We start from the raw sequence: 19,102 nt of genomic DNA on the forward strand, positions 1-19,102 counted from the left end.
CAAGGGAACTGCTCAGCAGGGAAAGTCATGTGTGATAGCATCTCCATAGTCACTGGGAAATGTATGAGTGTGACCAGTAGCCCCATATAGCAGGTTCATATCTCAGTAGAAAGTTTAGGGATGAATTATAACCCCATTTTAAATAATGTCTTATGGGAAGTCAGGCCAGGGTAAATTCTTTGGAACGGTTATGTTAGAGAGTCAAATATGCATCTATCAGGGGCTGAGCTTTAAGCTCTTGAGACTCTTGTATTAGCAATTGAATGCTATGGTCTGCATGGCCATAGTTCCTCCTGGAACTCCAGGAGGGAGTTAATCTATCATTTCTGAATTTGAGACTAGAATAACAGGGAGCTGTTATCAGGGAAAGGGGAAAAATAATAACCATAAAGTCCTTGTTCAAATACAACAGAATTCAGAGTGATTTTTTCTGAGTTTTTCATATGGAAATAAGGAGGTGTTAATCTCAGGGCAAGTTTCACCACACTATTTCTTTCAAATTTATCAGCATAATCTATTAAAACAAACAAGCAAACAAACAAAAAAAAGCCAGAATGGTGACTTCCACATTCATAAACTGGATAGTGTGAAGCCAGGGAATGAGAAAAAAATAAATTATGTTGTAGCATAATGAGTGCAATAACACCTCTTTCCCCTCTTGTTTAACATATGCGCTGACACATTTTTTAAAGAACACTACAGAATACTTTATACCTTTGTAAATATTCAAACATTTAAATGTCTAGTTCATCATTTTCAAGTACCACTGAGGTGGCTGAAAATTAGGACTTTCTGCCCTTGACACTGAAAAAGGCAGACAGAGTATATCAGGCTCAGTTGGTGAAAAAAGCCAGGCCTTTTTTTCGGTTTTGAAAGACAATTTATCCCCATAGATTTTAAAACTTTTCAGCTGTGAAGAAGACTTTATATGAATGATGACACACAATTCGTGTGGCATGTGCAGTCCATTCATTTTATTACAGCCAAATCATGAAATGAATAATGATGGTGAAGAAACTGTCTCAGAAGGAAAGCAAGAAAATATGAGCAATGGATATGAGTAATTTTGATGACTTTAAGCAAGCTTTAACTGAATCTAATAAAGAGTTTGTGTGACACATCCAGTTATTTAGACTCATAGAAGATATAGCAGTACTCTCTACATTTTCTAGTTTTTCCCGAGTGCCCATATCTAGTGCCATACATATGTTTCCTGAGTGCCATACATCTAAAAGGTTGCATGGTTTGTCATGAGGTTTTAGAAATACTTGGCTACTCTGATATTGTCCTAATTTGTTTTTGCCCTAGTCTGACTTATAAACCAGTTCTGTAAAGCAACTACTGACAGATACATACTGGTTTAATTTCAACTTTCTTTACAAAAGGAGAGGGCTTATCAGCACAACCAAAGCCTTCTATAGACAGACTTGGATAACTATAGCAAGAAAAGATGGAGTTCCTGAACCATCTTGTTGGAAGAAGTTACACTGTTGCCCAAACCCAGAAGTTCTATTTTGAGGTCTAAGCACACTTTCTGAAAACCAGGCATTAACTCATGAAAGAATAGATGGCATCTCTCAACAGAACTTTAGCAGGTGTATGAAAAAGAGGAGGGCATTATTTAGAGATTACATATAATAGTTAAAACAATTAGGTTGATTAAATGTCAAGCCATTAAGAATTTTGGTCCACGATGCTTCTTATCCAGGGTAGAAACTTTGACAAGTTTGTGTATATTCCATATTTTCCTGGTGTTCCACACCCTTCACCCCAGCTAATGATACCAGTGACAAAATAAGTGCCATTGTATTGGGTTACATGGGGACCTCCTCCATCCCCGAGACAGGCATCTCTTCCATCTTTACTATAACCAGCACAGAACATGTTTTCTGTGACCGTAAGATTAATGGCAGGCTTGCAAGTATCCATATCTACATAAGGGATTTGAAACACTTTCATTCTTCTGGCCAGCGGTCCACGGAAAACGATGCTTCCAAAGCCACTGATAATTCCAGATGGTTGTCTCATCAGAACTTCAGTAGCAAAGTCTTCCTCTGGAAGGCATGCTGGGATAACATACTCAGAAAATTTTATAGGTTCCTTTAATTTGATAAGAGCTATGTCACTATCAAAAGTTTGGAAATCAAATGCATCATGTATAATTCTTTTCTCCACTCTGTGCACTGCTTCACCTTGTTCTTGTTTTTCTGTGTCCATGTCCCCTGTGTCAGATTATTAAAAGCATTAATAGTATCACAATGTCAACAAGTCTAAACATCATCTCAACACAAGAAAGTATCAAAGTCCCTTACATTTTGTTTAGGCATTTGTATTGCATTAGTAAGATAGACCAGGACTGTATCCTGATGTTATAGCATTTTATACCCATTTTGAACAGGTTTAGATGACATGGAAGCGCCAAACAAGTACAGAGTTCAGAGTCAGGATGATGTGCTCAGCGAGGACTAGCATAAGAAGCTCTGGGATCCATCACAACATTCCCAGTGGCACTCTCATGATACAAAACCAAAATCCCCAACACAAAAGAGCAGGATATTGCCTCTTCATTTCTTGAGCAAATAGTCAAACATGTATGTATTCATTTTCTTTTTAAACTTTAACATTCGAAATTTCATGGAAAATATAAGAGTTAATATATATTTAGTTTTTCACAACTAGTATAAAGTCTCTGAGAATTAAATGGAAAGGCAAATGGAATCTGGACAAAGTATTCTTTGATTTACTGTTGTATGTTGACTGCAATTTTTATGACTTGGAACATGAATTTTAGCTGCCTAAGACTTTTGATACTTTGGGATAAATTCTAACAATAAATATTGAATTTGAGGTTTCATGTATGGAATCACTTCTGACTAATATCTACAGGTCAATATATTTATTACCGCATCTGAATGCTGCATTTGGAATTCCTCAAGGTTTGCTAAAACAGAAACTTGCACAAATTTGTAATGTTAGACCAATTTAACTAAATCAGCTCAACTTTATCTGCCAACATACTTTCCTGATTTAAACCTGGCTTATATCACATAGAAACTAAAGTGAACAAAGCCATGCTGAAAGAAACTATCCATGTTGGAAGTTCATGCTTTTCATTACTAATTAAAGAACAAGAAAGGGGAGTGATGACCTATAACAAGAGAAGAGAAGGGAAGGGAAGGGAAGGGAAGGGAAGGGAAGGGAAGGGAAGGGAAGGGAAGGGAAGGGAAGGGAAGAAGAAAAGAACACACCTAGGGGAGTTCAGTGTCTTGCATACTGAGACAAGAACACAGGACAGTTTAGTTGAAGTATATATTTTTATAGTAAAGGAACGAAATGGCTACCACTTACCAACAAGAACGACAAGCTCTCCAGGCTGCTTAGCACAATGAGCTGCAGTAAGTATAAAATACTCATTCAGAATTGTCCCCCCACAAAACAAATGATCACCCTCATGTAGTAGAGCAGCCTGCAAAGAGATGGGGGGAAAAAAAAAACACTAAAGTACGAAAAAGATAAATAAACAGGAATCCTGAACAGCTGGCTCAGATGCAAGCAATTTTCACAAGTATTGTCTGTCAGAAACATCCTTAATTCAGAGTCAGGGAGAGTTACACTCAAGCATAGCCACTGCAGTGGGAAACCTGTCAAGACAGAGAGATCTTGGCTCAAAACAGAGCTAATGCATTCAGATATTTTTTTTCCTAACAGCCTTTTGTTGTTGCTATTTTTAAAACAAATTAAGCTAATACTGTCAGAGCACTATTCTTGCTTGGGTTTTTGTTTTGCTTCTGTCTTGGTCGTAAAAGGAACTCCAGCTATTCTTTCCATATTGCCATGTGGCTACCTGGATATCGGGGTGCCCGGTAGAGAGAGTGTCCTTTTGGGAAACGTGGCCTTACGTCTACTACCTGCCACTCCACTTTTGTCTCACACTGCCCTGTCCAACACTTGCTTGGTACTGAAACAGCTTTTTTGAAAGCAAGATATCTGACTGTGCGGCAGAAATGCAGGACTCAGGAGAGGGAAATGATCTCTCAAAAGGTTAACACCAACTTACTCCAATACACATACGCTTTCTCTGACTACCATCCAGACTTTATACCCCATCCTCTTTCTGCACTGTTGTTACTCGCAGCATGACTACAGCGGTGACCACAAGCCCCAAAACACATTATGCTTCTCAAATGTCCTGATAGTTTCCTTTATTGGGACTTAGGTGTCCCATCAGTCACCATGCTACATATGAACAGAACACTGACTCAAACCCATTGCTTTGGCAAGTCGGTTAGCTGTGCAGTGGTGTCTCTTTTGTCACCTTCTGCATAACTAAAAGGCTACTTTGGTTTATTAGATCAGTCCTGCATTAAATCAAACTACGCCTCCATGGCAACAGGGGACACAAAAGTCTATCTGCAACACGACTTCGTGCGACCTTTTGCATGTATCAAATGGATACTCTGAGACAGGTTCCCATTAGCACCCAGATCAAGTACACAATTGCGTTGACAGAGTGCGAGGAAGGTAGAGGGAGGTATGCTCCAGTCAGGGGGCGATGAAGAGGAAATGCTTGTAGTTCCTGGTGAGCAGGGTCAGGGATCCAACATTTTGGATTCAGGGAGCCTTACCTGCCATGGACACATAGTAGGTAAATTGTCAGCTTCCCCTGTGGCCTCAGTGTGATTGCTCAGGACTTCATCGCTTTCCTCATGTTCAGAATATGCGTCTAGACTTGCCGTGGTTTCTGTGATGTCTTCTGGCCTGGCTTCATGACTACTGTGAATTTTACCACATGGGAACTTGACTGTAAAGGCAAAAGCAAAATGTTAATACTCGATGCCTGGGCAATACTGTACCTTTGAAACACCTGTGCCTTGTTGAGGTCAAGGCATTTCCATCCATAATCCTGAGTAAACTGCTGTGGACATTTAACAGCTGTTACCAGGCCTTTACTTTAGCTCAGAATTGCTGGATAATGCCTATGCTGTCCCTCAGACACCAAGCCAAGCAGCTTCCAAGTGGTAGCAATCTCCAGCAGAATGGAAACGCAGAGAGCTGTCCATGAAGCTGGTTTATAACAACACCCCGAGATTCATCAGTCTGTCTGACAGAATCCTAAGTATAATAGACTATTTCATGCTCAGAAAAGCAAATCTAACTTCCAGGGCAACTTTTTTGAGCTGAATTCTTTAATATAAGAAACAAAACACAAAAGCAGCCTTTTGTGGTTGCCAATGGTTACTAGTTATGGGGAAAAATGATTTGTAGGGAAACAGGTCACTTTTCAAGAAAGCATCTCTTCATGAAAATGAGAGAAAACTCACTTAAGAGTTCAGTGGAAATTCCTTGATAGAAGCCTTTTGCAATCTAATCAGTTACACAGGTGTCCCTATGAGGATAATTTCTCCAAACATTTTCAACACAGTAATAGCATCTTGGCAGATGCAATAAAGCAGGGGGATCAGAATGGTTAAAAAAACGAAAATATCATTTTAGTCCTAAAACTTTTCTGTGGATTCAGTCCCAGACAAAATTTTCTAAGTATTATAAAATTAAGCATCTTCCGTTATTGGCATTGTTATTTTCATGTATATGCTATTAGTAAAACCTTTATAATTGAGAAATTGAATAAAAGATTCTATGTCAGGAAGTATAGGACTCATTCAACAATTTGTTATGTTATTGTCATATTTATGACAATACAGGAAATAACACCAGGCTGACACAATAGAAGATTACAATTAATATTTTGAAGGCATAGTTTCTCTAAAGGAAGGCAAAAACTGATGAGGTGTAAATTTAGCATCTGTACTCTTTCACTTACTAGGTTACTGAATGTTGAGTGGAGATGTAGCTTTTAAAAGAAGGTAGAAAAGTATGTTTTAGTCTTTTAAAATGGAACAGGTTATACTTGAGGGAAAACAAATGATATATAACTGCAATCAAATTATATCAGCAGCTCTGAAACTTTAAGTTCTCTTGACTGTATCTTGGAACGGATGGACTTTCTTGGTCTCCCATTCATTTGGATCTCTAGGTTTTCATCACATTATGGAGACTTTGAATTTAAACCAGTTTTCACCAATGAGAAACTCAATCCATTTCTTTCTAACAAAATCTGTAGGTGCATGAAAGGCCTGCTTCAAACTACCAGAGAAGAGAAATCTCAGGCCACTTGTTATCTTTTGTTTATCACATGGCTTCATACTAGATGGAACCTGGGTTTTACTGTCTGCTCTGAAAACATACTGATTTTCAGAGTACACTTTTGTGTGCTAATTTTGCCACTGCAACATTTCTCACAGTTGCTCAATTTGATATTGCTTAAATTATGACCTTTAGTTAAGACCTTCTTCTCTTTCTTGGCAACATTTCCAGCAAACAATGTGAAAGACCTGACGAGTTAGTATTATTCCTTGTGCAGTGACAGCCCTGCAATGGACCAGCAATCCCAAATACAGTGAAGATCTTCTGTCTTTCCCATAGAAGGAGCTTCAAATGTGGCTTCACACCTACCTGCAGCAACACAGGTTTTGTTGTCATTGCCCAGAGCATAGCCATAAGCACAGGAACATACCACTCTGTCGTGGTCAGCTTTGCAGAACTGTTCACAGTCACCGTTGTTTATCTTGCATGCATTTGGTATAACTGGAAAGGAGACAAATTTATAGGCAAAATCATGCTGGCTTCATAAATAAATAAATAAATAAATAAATAATAAAAGCACAAACATCTCACAAAACTTGGCTCGCAAACTTTGCTCAAAACCCCTTTCTTTGTGAAATTCTCTGCAATTCCTGTCCAAAGCCTTAATAATAAGAATAATCCGAACATCACTGTTAAAAAAAACGCCATTGACGTTAGGGAGACCACTATTACTTTGCTTCTTATGTGGTGATAGTTTCCAAGCTGTAACTAGAGAGATAACCTGTACTTCCCAGAATGGCTGTCTTACTAAGGCAAAGAAAGATGAACACCGGTGGGAAGAAACTGAAAGGAGAAAAACAAATAAGCCATAACTAAAGTAACAGTAATAAATAAAAGATTGGACTAATGGTAGATCCGCAAGTTATTTCTCTCCATCGCCACATGGTTCATATTCCTCAGCTCAGTCCTCAACATCATAAGGTCACAGTCAGAATCTGAGAGGTCTCGCACTGTCTAGCAGGGCAAGCAAAAGTGAATCAGTCCTAACAGATCATAGAATCATAGAATCATAGAATTGTTAAGGTTGGAAGGAACCTCTAGAGATCATCTAGTCCAACCCCCCTGCACACACAGGGTCACCTAGAGCACACGGCAGGTTGCCTAACTAGTTGCAGATTCATGATGAGATTACACAATCCTCCCATTCTCTGCTTAATGGACCTTGTATTGTCTGAAAAGTGTTCCCTAGTATCTAATTTGAGATTCCCCCAGTGCAATGTGATCTGAAGACTTATTGTCCTAGCTGTTTGCACCATTGAAAATCAAAAACACTTAGTTCCTTTCCTTTTTCTTTAATTACCTCTTTTACAAAATTCCTTGATTATGCACTGAAGGACAGAGAGTAAAATGCTTTTCCTTTTTTTTGTTTTTGTTTTTTGGTTTTTTTTTGTTTTTATTCATTTTTCTCACAACATTGCATCTCAGCAAAACAAGCTCTTGTATCAGTTCCTGATACAAATGCCATCCTGGCTTGTATCAGGAACAGTGTAGCCCGCAGGACTTGGGAAGTGATCGTTCCCCTGTACTTGGTGCTGGTGAGGCTGCACCTGGAATATTGTGTTCAGTTTTGGGCCCCTCACTACAAGATGCACACTGAGCTGCTGGAGCATGTCCAAAGAAGGGCAGTGAAGCTGGTGAAGGGGCTGGAGCACAGACCTTATGAGGAGCAGCTGAGGGAACTGGTGTTATTTAGTGTGGAGAAGACTCAGGAGAGACCTTATCGCTCTCTACAACTACCTGAAAGGAGGTTGTAGTGAGGCGCGCGTCGATCTCTTCTCCAGAATAACTACTGATAGGGAAAGAGGAAATGGCCTCAAGTTGTGCCAGGGGAGGTTCAGGTTCGACATTAGGAAGAATTTCTAGATGGAAAGAGTAGTCAAGCATTGGAACAGGCTGCCCAGGGAAGTGGTGGAGTCACCATTCCTGGCAGTGTCCAAGAAACGTGTAGATAAGGCACTTACTTAGAGACATAGCGTAGCAGGCATGATGTTGAAAGTCTTACGGTTGGACTTGGTATTCTTGAAGGTCTGTTCCAACCATAGTGATTCTATGATCCTATTATTTTTGTTGGATCTCTGTTCCAGTTTCACAAGATTGTGAAGACTATGTTGAACTCTAATCTTGTCTTCCAAAATTCCTGTCTGAAATCAGCTACAAGTGCAGGGAGTAAACATTTCCTTCTGTCTTTCAAGTCACTGAGAAATATTGAATAGCGAAGGTCCTGATGCTCACCTTTGTGGAGCCCTGTACTCTTTATATTCTTCCATTTGAGAGTGAAATGCTGACTAGCATAGTTTTACAACCAGTCATGCACCAGGATTACTGTAGTTTCATTTAAAAAGATGTTTCTCTGTCTGCTGCAATATCATAAAATTATGTTAATAATTACCTGTGAGGTTTAGGCAGAGTTGCACAAAGCCAAGTTAAAGCAAAGGTTGTACCTGTCTGCTCCGTCTGAAGGAAAAGAAGGACGCTGAGAAGAAGCCACACCATCCCACAGTGACTTGCCATTGCCATCCTCTGAGCTCATCGAGTGTCTCTCACCTTTTCCCTGCAGGGTTCTGGGACAGCTGCTAAATGACAAACATTACAGTACAAAGGTCAGTAGTTTATGAGAAAACACAACTTCTAAGAGAAAAACCCACACACAATGCCAGTGCAGGACAATGTTAAAAAGGGAAAGGCCATCATGTTATGGCAATGCCACCCTGGTGGCTTGCATGTACCTTGTCTGAGCAAAGCCCCGAAGGAGTGGGAATGTATTCTATGGCTCTTGGCCATGTCCCAAGGAAGTCAAAGCAACTTTTGTGCCTGATGCAAGTTGGACAGAAAACTAGCTCAGGGCACCTCATTTGCTGCAGTCGCTAAGTATATTCCAGGCAGACTTCCTTCCAAACCTTGTAGTGCCTTAGGAAGCAAGTAAAGTGCAGAGCTGACCAGAAGAAGAAAAAAAAGACAGCTTTTTTTTTTTTTTTTTTTTCTCCTGTGCTGATGCCATCAGGTATCATATAGGATTTTGGTGCCATTTGTTCCAAAGAACTGTGAATTGAGAGTGAAGTGTTTAACTAGAATAAAGCAGATGATTGCAATGCTCATGTGTAAAGCCCTGTCTTTGACTTCAGTGAAATTGATGATCGGGTGTCCTGTGCAGATGCAGCATGCTGGTTGGGTCCTCTGCAAACAGTCACTCCTGTCTCTGTCCCAAGCAGCAGGGCAGCCAGTACCTTCATAAATGCACTCTTTTTTTTTTTTTTTTCCCCACCATATTTTGGTTGGCCCTTCCTTTGGTGACACTAATTCATGGGGATAACTGTGCTCTGAGGTCCTGTCTGCAGCAGACAATTCTGTCGGGTGAGTTCTGTGAATGACGGAGGGGTAAAGAGGGAGAAAACCTTGTCCGCTTTTCCTCCCAAGCATAGCCCCTCAAAGAAAATCCATTCAGAGGGCTTTCCTATCACAGCATTAGCTTTTCCCCCAGATCTCCTCTGAAACTTCCTGTAACCAAGGTGTGTGATAGGTGACCCTAATGCTGATGAGCAAGAATCTCTTGTCCAGATATATTATGCTGAGCTAGATCAGAGCAATATCACAACTTTTTATTCTTTGTATTACTCCTTTCTTAAGTCTTAAGTCAGTACCTCTTTTTGCTCAACATCCTTCCTATCTTCTCCAGCTCAAAGCTTCTCCTTCCACAGCCCTTAGTTGCTGTCAGCTCTTGCCCACACTTGAGCTAAATGACCCCTCCTTTCCCAGGACAGTCATGCTGTGCACACAGATGACTTTGGTCTCCCTTGCATGTCCATCGGTTGAATCATCTCTGTACTTGCTTTCAAAGCGCTGCTTGGGTTGACAAGAACACATACTAGCTAGTAAAAACCAGCAACAGCCACCTTTTCAAGATGGGAGCTCTCCCCTCAACCAAGTCCTTGACACATTGTCCGTCTTGTGTTTCACCTCAGTCCTCAAGGACTGCAAGTCCTGAGATAGAATAATACTCTTAGCACAAGTACTTACATAGAGGTTGGGTAGCACTTAAGTCTAAGCTTGTCCATTTGGAAAGGGAGGTTTCACCTTGATGGAGGTGAAGGTGGGACAGAGGATCAAAAGATAGAAATCAGAATCCAGTGCACAGAGGTTCCAGTGCACAGAGGTTCCAGAGAATCCAGTGCACAGTGAACTAACGTTGCTGAATAAATATTTAGGTAATTCCACAGAGGATTTACACAGGTGGAGATCATCAAACTGAGCTCATTGACCTGCAGTCCTTCAAAGCATGAGTTACTGCTGACTGCAGCAATACCTAGTAGTTATGTGGAGTTGTCTTCTAGTCTCTCAACCATGGTTTGCTCAGAGCACCTTTTTGAAAGGTACCAGTCAGTGCCACTTCCAGCCCCCTGAGACACATCACAGAGGACTGGTGAGGTTCAGTTTACCTTAGGCAATAGGGGAGCATATTAGACTGAGGAATCTTGGAAAGGCCACCAAGGTGGTTAAGGACACATGACATAGAAGCAGCTGAGGGAATGGGGTTTGTTCAGCCAAGGAGAGCTGCAGGATCTAATTTCCATCTTCCATTACCTAAATGGGGATTACAGCGAAGACAGAGTTAAAAATTTTCTTCGAGGTGCACAGCAAAAGAACAAGGGGCAGATGTCAAAATTTGCAATAAGGAAAATTCCAATTGGATATAAGAAAAAATTTAACTGTGAGGGTGCTGAAGGATGTGAACAGGTCACCCAAAGGGCACACACAATCTTTCTCTTTCTGGAGATTTCCAAACCTTAAGGGGACCTGGCCCTGCACAGCCTGATTTAACTTTGATGTCAGCCCGGCTTTCAGCAAGGGGTTGCAAAAGATGACTTCCATACTTGCCAAAAAGAACCCTTAGACCCCCTCCATTCTCCACCTCCTTGTTAGTCATGACATAATGCAGACAAAATATATCACACGTAGCTGTTAGGTCATTTAAACTTTTTTTTCCTTTTTTTCACTCTTAAAAGATCTTGGCCTCATTTATTTCTAAGTAGTCTGAAGGAAAAAAATAACGACAAAGTAAAAAGAAAGTGTTTTATTTCAAATGCTGATGTACATCAACATTGCACCTTTCAGGAATATGTAGAACTAATATACATGCAAGGAGCTCTCCCATCCTCAGCCATACACAATGCAAAACATAATAGAGAAAACAGTGAATATGCACGTTTCTTTTTTTTTTCTGAAGAAACAAAATAGAAGTGTTCAAAATAAAGTGAAATATAGCCCATATAAAGGGAAACAGTATTTTAATTAGCAGCAGTGATGTCGGTGGGTATTTCTGCAGAGCATAACGGGGAGACAGCATCACAGGTGGAATACTTACCTGAGGCTCAGCTTTTGCCATGGAAGCTTCTGTGCTCTCTTAATCTGCTCAACACATCAACAGCTAAGCTAAACAGTTCTAATAAGCACATATTCTCTATTGAACCAACTGGCTGCAATTTGAAGTTTTGAAAAATAAAGTGAATAAGCAAACACAAGTTTCCAGCAAGCAGCCATTTTTTAGGAAAGCTCCTCACCGTACAAATTCAAATCAACACTGACAGTTCACGTATACATGCTGGAAGCCAAGGAATAAAGTTAGAAGCAGCAGCACCATAACTTTAAAGTAGTAGCTCTCAAACAAATTTAGTAAAGGTGCTAAAAAAGGATAAAGTTTCTATTACAGATCGTACAACTGCACCTTGTTAGCCTGTAGAAAGAATCAATAATTGCGCCACTACATCTTTTGTCTCAGGACCCATTTTACCCAGCGTAGGAACCTGGACAGTTTGGTATAGATACCGTATTTGCCTTTCCTTGCACATCCTTCTCCCCAGCTAACAATTCCAGTAATAAAGTAAGTCTCCTTATATTTGGTTACATGGGGGCCTCCACTGTCTCCTTGGCAAGCATCTTTTTGCTCCGTCTCGTAACCAGCACAGAACATGTTATCTGTTATCTCAAAGTTAGTTGATTGCTTGCAAGTGTTCCTATCCACATAGGGGACTTGAAGCACTTTCAGTTTTTTGGATAGTCGTCCACCTTCAAACTCCCGTCCGAAGCCACTAACCATCCCAGATTTCTGGTTCATCAGAACTTCATTAGCAAAGTCTGTTTCTGGAAGACATGCTGGGATAACATACTCAGAAAATGTTATAGGTTCCTTCAGCTTTATTATGGCTATGTCATTGTCGTAAGTTTCTGCAACATATTTAGAGTGAACAAATATTTTGTCCACTGTATGCATTGTTTCAGAATGTTCTTCCTCTTCTCTGTCCACTTCACCTGCACAAGATCATTAAAAGGGTTATTTGTATGAGGAAGGTGCAAGAAATTAAAAGCAGTCTTGATAAAGAGACTAGTATCCCCTTCCTTACACTTTACCTAGGCCTTCATACCATACAAGCAAATTGTAAAAAAAAAAATATTGCAAGGTTTATTAGCAGCACCTGGAAGCAGTTTCAGTTCCAAGGTCTTCTAGTGAAATTATCGCATGAGTTTAAGTAAAGGATAAACTCATTCAACTAAATGATTGCAACTTGGATGGAAGGTCTTGTGGAAGATTGAGTATGGCTTACATCAAGGAAGGGAAGCTGGCCTGGGTCAAGATTAAGACAGGCCCAAAGTGGCATTGACTTAGAATCATGTCTCAAAAGTTAAATAGTCATAATCTGAGCTACTTATTTCTTCCCCCAGTCACTGTGTCTTAGCTTCGCTCATAGTCCCATAGGAACAAGCCTGTATGCTTCAGATAGGCCTGGAAAAATTATGAGCTTCCTAAAGCAGGGCTCCTGATCAACACAACACTGAGCAATTTGTTGTTAAAATTTGTTCAAAATATTCTAGAACATTTGTTCTTTATCACTTCCACCTAGATGACATAAAAAAGGATGCACCGCTATCACCTTCTTAATCAGCTACTCCTCTCAGTACAAAACAGGTTGCCTGCAATAATGGGAAACTATAAAAAGTAAAATAAAACAAAAAACAACAACCATCTCACACAGGTTTCAGAGCACACAGGATTCATCCATAGCACAGGCTCAACATTTCAGCATTACAGGAGTAAAATAAATAACCACTTACCAACAACAACTGTGATTTCTTTAGATTGGTTCATGCAGTGAGCTGCAGTAAGGATATAGTTTTCATTCAAAATAGTTCCACCACAAAACTCTTCCCCTTCCTCATTTATGAGAACAGCCTGTGAGAGAAAAAAGTTAAATACAGAACTAAGAGCATATTGACTTCAAAGGGCCAGGAACAGGTAATTGCTTTCTCTGCAGGTATGCATTTCACTGCAACATGTGCTAGTGTACAGGGCTCTCTGCAGTGGCCCTAGTATTGCATACACACATGGCTATGCTACAGACAGCCTAGAGAATCCTAGTTGTCCTTATATGATAAAGATATTTGGCTTTACATACAGCCTCATGGTACTTATTAACATGTTTTATGAAAAGATATCAACTGATTGAGAAGGGAGAGTGTTCTGCTTACACCTGATTTACCTGCCATGGACATTCACCAAGCAGACACTCATCACCACCAACTATCCTGGTAATCACATTTGGAGACTGGATACTTGTTTGATTCCGAGGCTGGACGGTTGGGCTTTCTGTGGTAGCAACAATGTCCTCTTCCAGAATTGTTCCATTTGTGGGAGAGACAACTTCAGTGCCTGTTGCATTGCTGTTATCAGCAGGTGAAATAACAGACCTTTTTTTTCTTTTCACAAAAACTTTTCCACAGGGAAATTTTACTGTGAAGACAAGAGCATTAGAATGAGAGGAAGGACAAAAGCACATACACAAGGGGAAACACCTTGACAACACCCTCTTGGAATAAAATCAGCTGCCCTCTTTTCAAGGTGCTAAGAAAATGTTATCAGATGCATCAAAGGAAAAAGACCGGATGGGTTGAAAAAGGAAAGTTATTTTCTACTCCTGAAGGCTATCTGTGGGTTCAGCTTCCGGATGAAGTTTTTAAAGTTTTAAAAAATCAAATAGCATTTTCAATTGTTTATATTGTTATATATCAATAATATTGTTATATATGTTAAGAATCACATCACTAATTAGAACAGTTGATTATTAGTTGTAAAGGATCTAGAAACAGATTTCATCCATATATGGTTTATGGACATATGGACTTATCGTTCTCCTCCCACCACCCGCAGTCTGCTGAAATATTGTGAAAATGTACATCCAATAGCATTAATCTTAATTACTTGATTAGGCTAACTGACATCAAAAATAGAAAAGAAGTTCTTGTAACATGCTATTTTAAATAAGGTGTGTTTAAGTAAGCAACAAATAACTGCAATCACTTTCATCCTGTTAGCTGCACTTGTCTTTCCCCTTGGGCAATTTCAGTGAAAGGCACCTTGCAAAAAGTTACCAGTCAGATAAACAGATCTGATGGATCTCTAGGTGTTCATCACATTATGGAGACTTTGAATGTAAACCAGTTTTCACCAATGAGAAACTCAATCCATTTCTTTCTAACAAAATCTGTAGGTGCGTGAAAGGCCTGCTTCAAACTACCAGAGAAGAGAAATCTCAGGCCACTTGTTATCTTTTGTTTATCACATGGCTTCATACTAGATGGAACCTGGGTTTTACTGTCTGCTCTGAAAACATACTGATTTTCAGAGTACACTTTTGTGTGCTAATTTTGCCACTGCAACATTTCTCACAGTTGCTCAATTTGATATTGCTTAAATTATGACCTTTAGTTAAGACCTTCTTCTCTTTCTTGGCAACATTTCCAGCAAACAATGTGAAAAACCTGACGAGTTAGTATTATTCCTTGTGCAGTGACAGCCCTGCAATGGACCAGCAATCTCAAATACAGTGAAGATCTTCTGTCTTTCCCATAGAAGGAGCTTCAAATGTGGCTTCACACCTACCTGCAGCAACACAGGTTTTGTTGTCATTGCCCAGAGCATAGCCATAAGCACAGGAACATACCACTCTGTCGTGGTCAGCTTTGCAGAACTGTTCACAGTCACCGTTGTTTATCTTGCATGCATTTGGTATAGCTGCAAAGGAGACAAATTTATAGGCAAAATCATGCTGGCTTCATAAAAGCACAAACATCTCACAAAACTTGGCTCACAAACTTTGCTCAAAACCCCTTTCTTTGTGAAATTCTCTGCAATTCCTGTCAAAAGCCTTAATAATAAGAATAATCAGAACATCACTGTTAAAAAAAAAAAAAGAGTAAGCCATTGATGTTAGGGAGACCACTATTACTTTGCTTCTTATGTGGTGATAGTTTCCAAGCTGTAACTACAGAGATAACCTGTACTTCCCAGAATGGCTGTCTTACTAAGGCAAAGATGAACATAGATGAAGACTGTGTTGAACTCTAATCTTGTCTTCCAAAATTCCTGTCTGAAATCAGCTACAAGTGCAGGGAGTAAACATTTCCTTCTGTCTTTCAAGTCACTGAAAAATATTGAATAGCGAAGGTCCTGATGCTCACCTTTGTGGAGCCCTGTACTCTTTATATTCTTCCATTTGACAGTGAAATGCTGACTAGCATAGTTTTACAACCAGTCATGCACCACGATTACTGTAGTTTCATTTAAAAACATGTTTCTCCATCTGCTACAATATCATAAAATTATGTTAAAAGTCTCACTGACAGCAGAGCATCTACTACATCTTTTGCAGTCTCTCAATCTTTTGTACTATTCTTTCAGGAAAAGCTTAGAGGCTTTGATATGATTTGTCCCTTTCTAGTCTGACTCAGCAGGTTTTTTTCTCCTTGTTGCACTGAATAAACTGATTGTTTAGTGAGGAAAGATTTTCTCTCCCATTGGGAACAGAGTCCTTGGTGTCTCTTTCAATATCCATATTCTTAAATCAGAGCTTGACTTCCATATTTTCTTTATGCCTTTCTGTTTTTATGCCTACATGCTCCCTGTTCTTTTATACTTCTCTATAATTTGAACCAATTCTACATTTTCCATAACCTTTCGAAAGTCAGGTTATGAAGATACTCATGATTTTAACCAGGGTGACTTCTTCATATAATTCCTTCCGTAATTCCTCAGTCTGGGGATAGCTTGGACTTGCAACCTAAACGCTGTAGTATTTTTTGTTTAGAAGTAGTCAAAATCTTCTGGACTTCCTTAAACGTTTTTTCCCCTGGAATTATAACTGTATTTTTTTTCTTTTGAAAGTAATCTCTTGTTTATTCTCTTATTCTTTTATTCTCTTGTTATTTTTATTTACTTTCTCCATGAACTCCGTCATTTTATAGTCATTCTTATTAAAGAGACCTTCCACCTTTGTATTCACAACCACTCCTAACCTGTTGGTTAGAGTCAAATGTAGAATAGCCTATTCAAGGTTGCTTTCCTACAACTTTGTATCAAAAAAGTGTTCTTCAAAGATCCTGAGAACCTTCAGGGTAGCCCATGTCCTGCTAGTTATTCCCCATCTGATCTCTGGAATCTCCTCTTACCATGAACTCTTGTAATTTGAATGATTCAGCTGTGTCCTCTGTCATTTCTGAATGATTCCTATAGCAAACTTAAGAGCACTGCATACATCATGTTTGCCTTGTGATTCCATACAGTATTTTGCAGAGCAGCATTTAGGCCCCTACCTCCAAAGCACAGGTCGAGAGGGGGTACAGCATTTGTTTTGAGACTTACACAAACACTTTGGGGAACAAAGTAGAATTCTAGTTCCCCTCTTCACTATCAAACGCCTTGGGGTTCATTTTGTAACCCAGTAGCTTTTGAATTGACATTGACGGTAGGGGTTATTTAATTAAATGCCCCTCTCAAGTACATGAAGAATGGCATACCATTTGTGCTGTCAGTTTGAAAACACTCTGTATTGACATATGAGACCGGTGTTTTACACTGGCAGAATTGTTCTAGTTCTGTGTTATTCCCTTAGTGACTCAGGTAAAGATAGCATAGCAGGCAAACGAGAGCAGTGTGAGTGAAAAAGCTACTAGTTTTTCAGTGGCCTCGCTCTGCCCCACAAAGTGCAAATAATGGCAAATAATTACCTGTGAGGTTTAGGCAGAGTTGCACAAAGCCAAGTTAAAGCAAAGGTTGTACCTGTCTGCTCCGTCTGAAGGAAAAGAAGGACGCTGAGAAGAAGCCACACCATCCCACAGTGACTTGCCATTGCCATCCTCTGAGCTCATCGAGTGTCTCTCACCTTTTCCCTGCAGGGTTCTGGGACAGCTGCTAAATGACAAACATTACAGTACAAAGGTCAGTAGTTTATGAGAAAACACAACTTCTAAGAGAAAAACCCACACACAATGCCAGTGCAGGACAATGTTAAAAAGGGAAAGGCCATCATGTTATGGCAATGCCACCCTGGTGGCTTGCATGTACCTTGTCTGAGCAAAGCCCCGAAGGAGTGGGAATATATTCTATGGCTCTTGGCCATGTCCCAAGGAAGTCAAAGCAACTTTTGTGCCTGATGCAAGTTGGACAGAAAACTAGCTCAGGGCACCTCATTTGCTGCAGTCGCTAAGTATATTCCAGGCAGACTTCCTTCCAAACCTTGTAGTGCCTTAGGAAGCAAGTAAAGTGCAGAGCTGACCAGAAGAAGAAAAAAAAGACAGCTTTTTTTTTTTTTTTTTCTCCTGTGCTGATGCCATCAGGTATCATATAGGATTTTGGTGCCATTTGTTCCAAAGAACTGTGAATTGAGAGTGAAGTGTTTAACTTGAATAAAGCAGATGATTGCAATGCTCATGTGCAAAGCCCTGTCTTTGACTTCAGTGAAATTAATGATCGGGTGGCCTGTGCAGATGCAGCATGCTGGTTGGGTCCTCTGCAAACAGTCACTCCTGTTTCTGTCCCAAGCAGCAGGGCAGCCAGTACCTTCATAAATGCACTCTTTTTTGTTTTTGTTTTTGTTTTTGTTTTTGTTTTTGTTTTTGTTTTCCACTGTATTTTGGTTGGCCCTTCCTTTGGTCACACTAATTCATGGGGATAACTGTGCTCTGAGGTCCTGTCTGCAGCAGACAATTCTGTCAGGTGAGCTCTGTGAATGAGGGAGGGGTAAAGAGGGAGAAAATCTTGTCCGGTTTGGCTCCCAAGCATAGCCCCTCAAAGAAAATCCATTCAGAGGGCTTTCCTATCACAGCATTAGCTTTTCCCCTGAGATCTCCTCTGAAACTTCCTGTAGCCAAGGTGTGCGTTAGGTGACCCTAATGCTGATGAGCAAGAATCTCTTGCCCAGATATATTATGCTGAGCTAGATCAGAGCAATATCACAACTTTTTATTCTTTGTATTAGTCCTTTCTTAAGTCTTAAGTCAGTACCTCTTTTTGCTCAACATCCTCCCTTTCTTCTCCAGCTCAAAGCTTCTCCTTCCACAGCCCTTAGTTGCTGTCAGCTCTTGCCCACACTTGAGCTAAATGACCCCTCCTTTCCCAGGACAGTCATGCTGTACACACAGATGACTTTGGTCTCCCTTGCATGTCCATCGGTTGAATCATCTCTGTACTTGCTTTCAAAGCGCTGCTTGGGTTGACAAGAACACATACTAGCTAGTAAAAACCAGCAACAGCCACCTTTTCAAGATGGGAGCTCTCCCCTCAACCAAGTCCTTGACACATTGTCCGTCTTGTGTTTCACCTCAGTCCTCAAGGACTGCAAGTCCTGAGATAGAATAATACTCTTAGCACAAGTACTTACATAGAGGTTGGGTAGCACTTAAGTCTAAGCTTGTCCATTTGGAAAGGGAGGTTTCACCTTGATGGAGGTGAAGGTGGGACAGAGGATCAAAAGATAGAAATCAGAATCCAGTGCACAGAGGTTCCAGTGCACAGAGGTTCCAGAGAATCCAGTGCACAGTGAACTAACGTTGCTGAATAAATATTTAGGTAATT

At 40.1% G+C, this 19,102-nt stretch overlaps 2 protein-coding genes across 2 annotated transcripts; both read right to left on the reverse strand.

Annotated features, from left to right (window-relative positions):
- Positions 1-1,396: 1,396 nt before the first annotated feature.
- Positions 1,397-8,741, reverse strand: LOC104576723 (coagulation factor X). The gene is made up of 5 exons (XM_088530155.1): positions 8,646-8,741; positions 6,514-6,645; positions 4,626-4,801; positions 3,349-3,466; positions 1,397-2,222 (listed from the first exon to the last, which is right to left on the reverse strand). Exons 1-5 carry the CDS (start codon positions 8,719-8,721, stop codon positions 1,675-1,677), a joined length of 1,050 nt encoding a protein of 349 aa, XP_088386281.1. The 5' UTR covers positions 8,722-8,741; the 3' UTR covers positions 1,397-1,674.
- Positions 8,742-11,747: 3,006 nt separating this feature from the next.
- On the reverse strand, positions 11,748-17,404 carry LOC104576724 (coagulation factor X). The gene is made up of 6 exons (XM_088530047.1): positions 17,309-17,404; positions 15,077-15,265; positions 14,453-14,465; positions 13,734-14,046; positions 13,309-13,426; positions 11,748-12,507 (listed from the first exon to the last, which is right to left on the reverse strand). The coding sequence occupies exons 1-6, from the start codon at positions 17,382-17,384 to the stop codon at positions 11,960-11,962; spliced, it is 1,257 nt and encodes a 418-aa protein (XP_088386173.1). The 5' UTR covers positions 17,385-17,404; the 3' UTR covers positions 11,748-11,959.
- Positions 17,405-19,102: the final 1,698 nt, after the last annotated feature.

The sequence above is a fragment of the Tinamus guttatus genome, unplaced genomic scaffold (genome assembly GCF_059628265.1).
Source record: "Tinamus guttatus ecotype Peru unplaced genomic scaffold, ASM5962826v1 Tinamus_guttatus_pri_ptg000030l, whole genome shotgun sequence".
NCBI lineage: Eukaryota > Metazoa > Chordata > Aves > Tinamiformes > Tinamidae > Tinamus > Tinamus guttatus.

What these genes read in the sequence shown, in the direction of transcription:
- LOC104576724 (XM_088530047.1), bottom strand. Translation starts at nt 17,384, where the DNA reads ATGGCAATGGCAAGTCACTGTGGGATGGTGTGGCTTCTTCTCAGCGTC. An exon ending in TTGGTGAATGTCCATGGCAG is followed by an intron (nt 13,427 to 13,733) that starts GTAAATCAGGTG and finishes TTTCTCTCACAG; the next exon opens with GCTGTTCTCATAAATGAGGA. An exon ending in AGAAATCACAGTTGTTGTTG is followed by an intron (nt 12,508 to 13,308) that starts GTAAGTGGTTAT and finishes GATCTTGTGCAG; the next exon opens with GTGAAGTGGACAGAGAAGAG.
- LOC104576723 (XM_088530155.1), bottom strand. Translation starts at nt 8,721, where the DNA reads ATGGCAATGGCAAGTCACTGTGGGATGGTGTGGCTTCTTCTCAGCGTC. An exon ending in CTACTATGTGTCCATGGCAG is followed by an intron (nt 3,467 to 4,625) that starts GTAAGGCTCCCT and finishes ATCTCTTTGCAG; the next exon opens with GCTGCTCTACTACATGAGGG. An exon ending in AGAGCTTGTCGTTCTTGTTG is followed by an intron (nt 2,223 to 3,348) that starts GTAAGTGGTAGC and finishes AATCTGACACAG; the next exon opens with GGGACATGGACACAGAAAAA.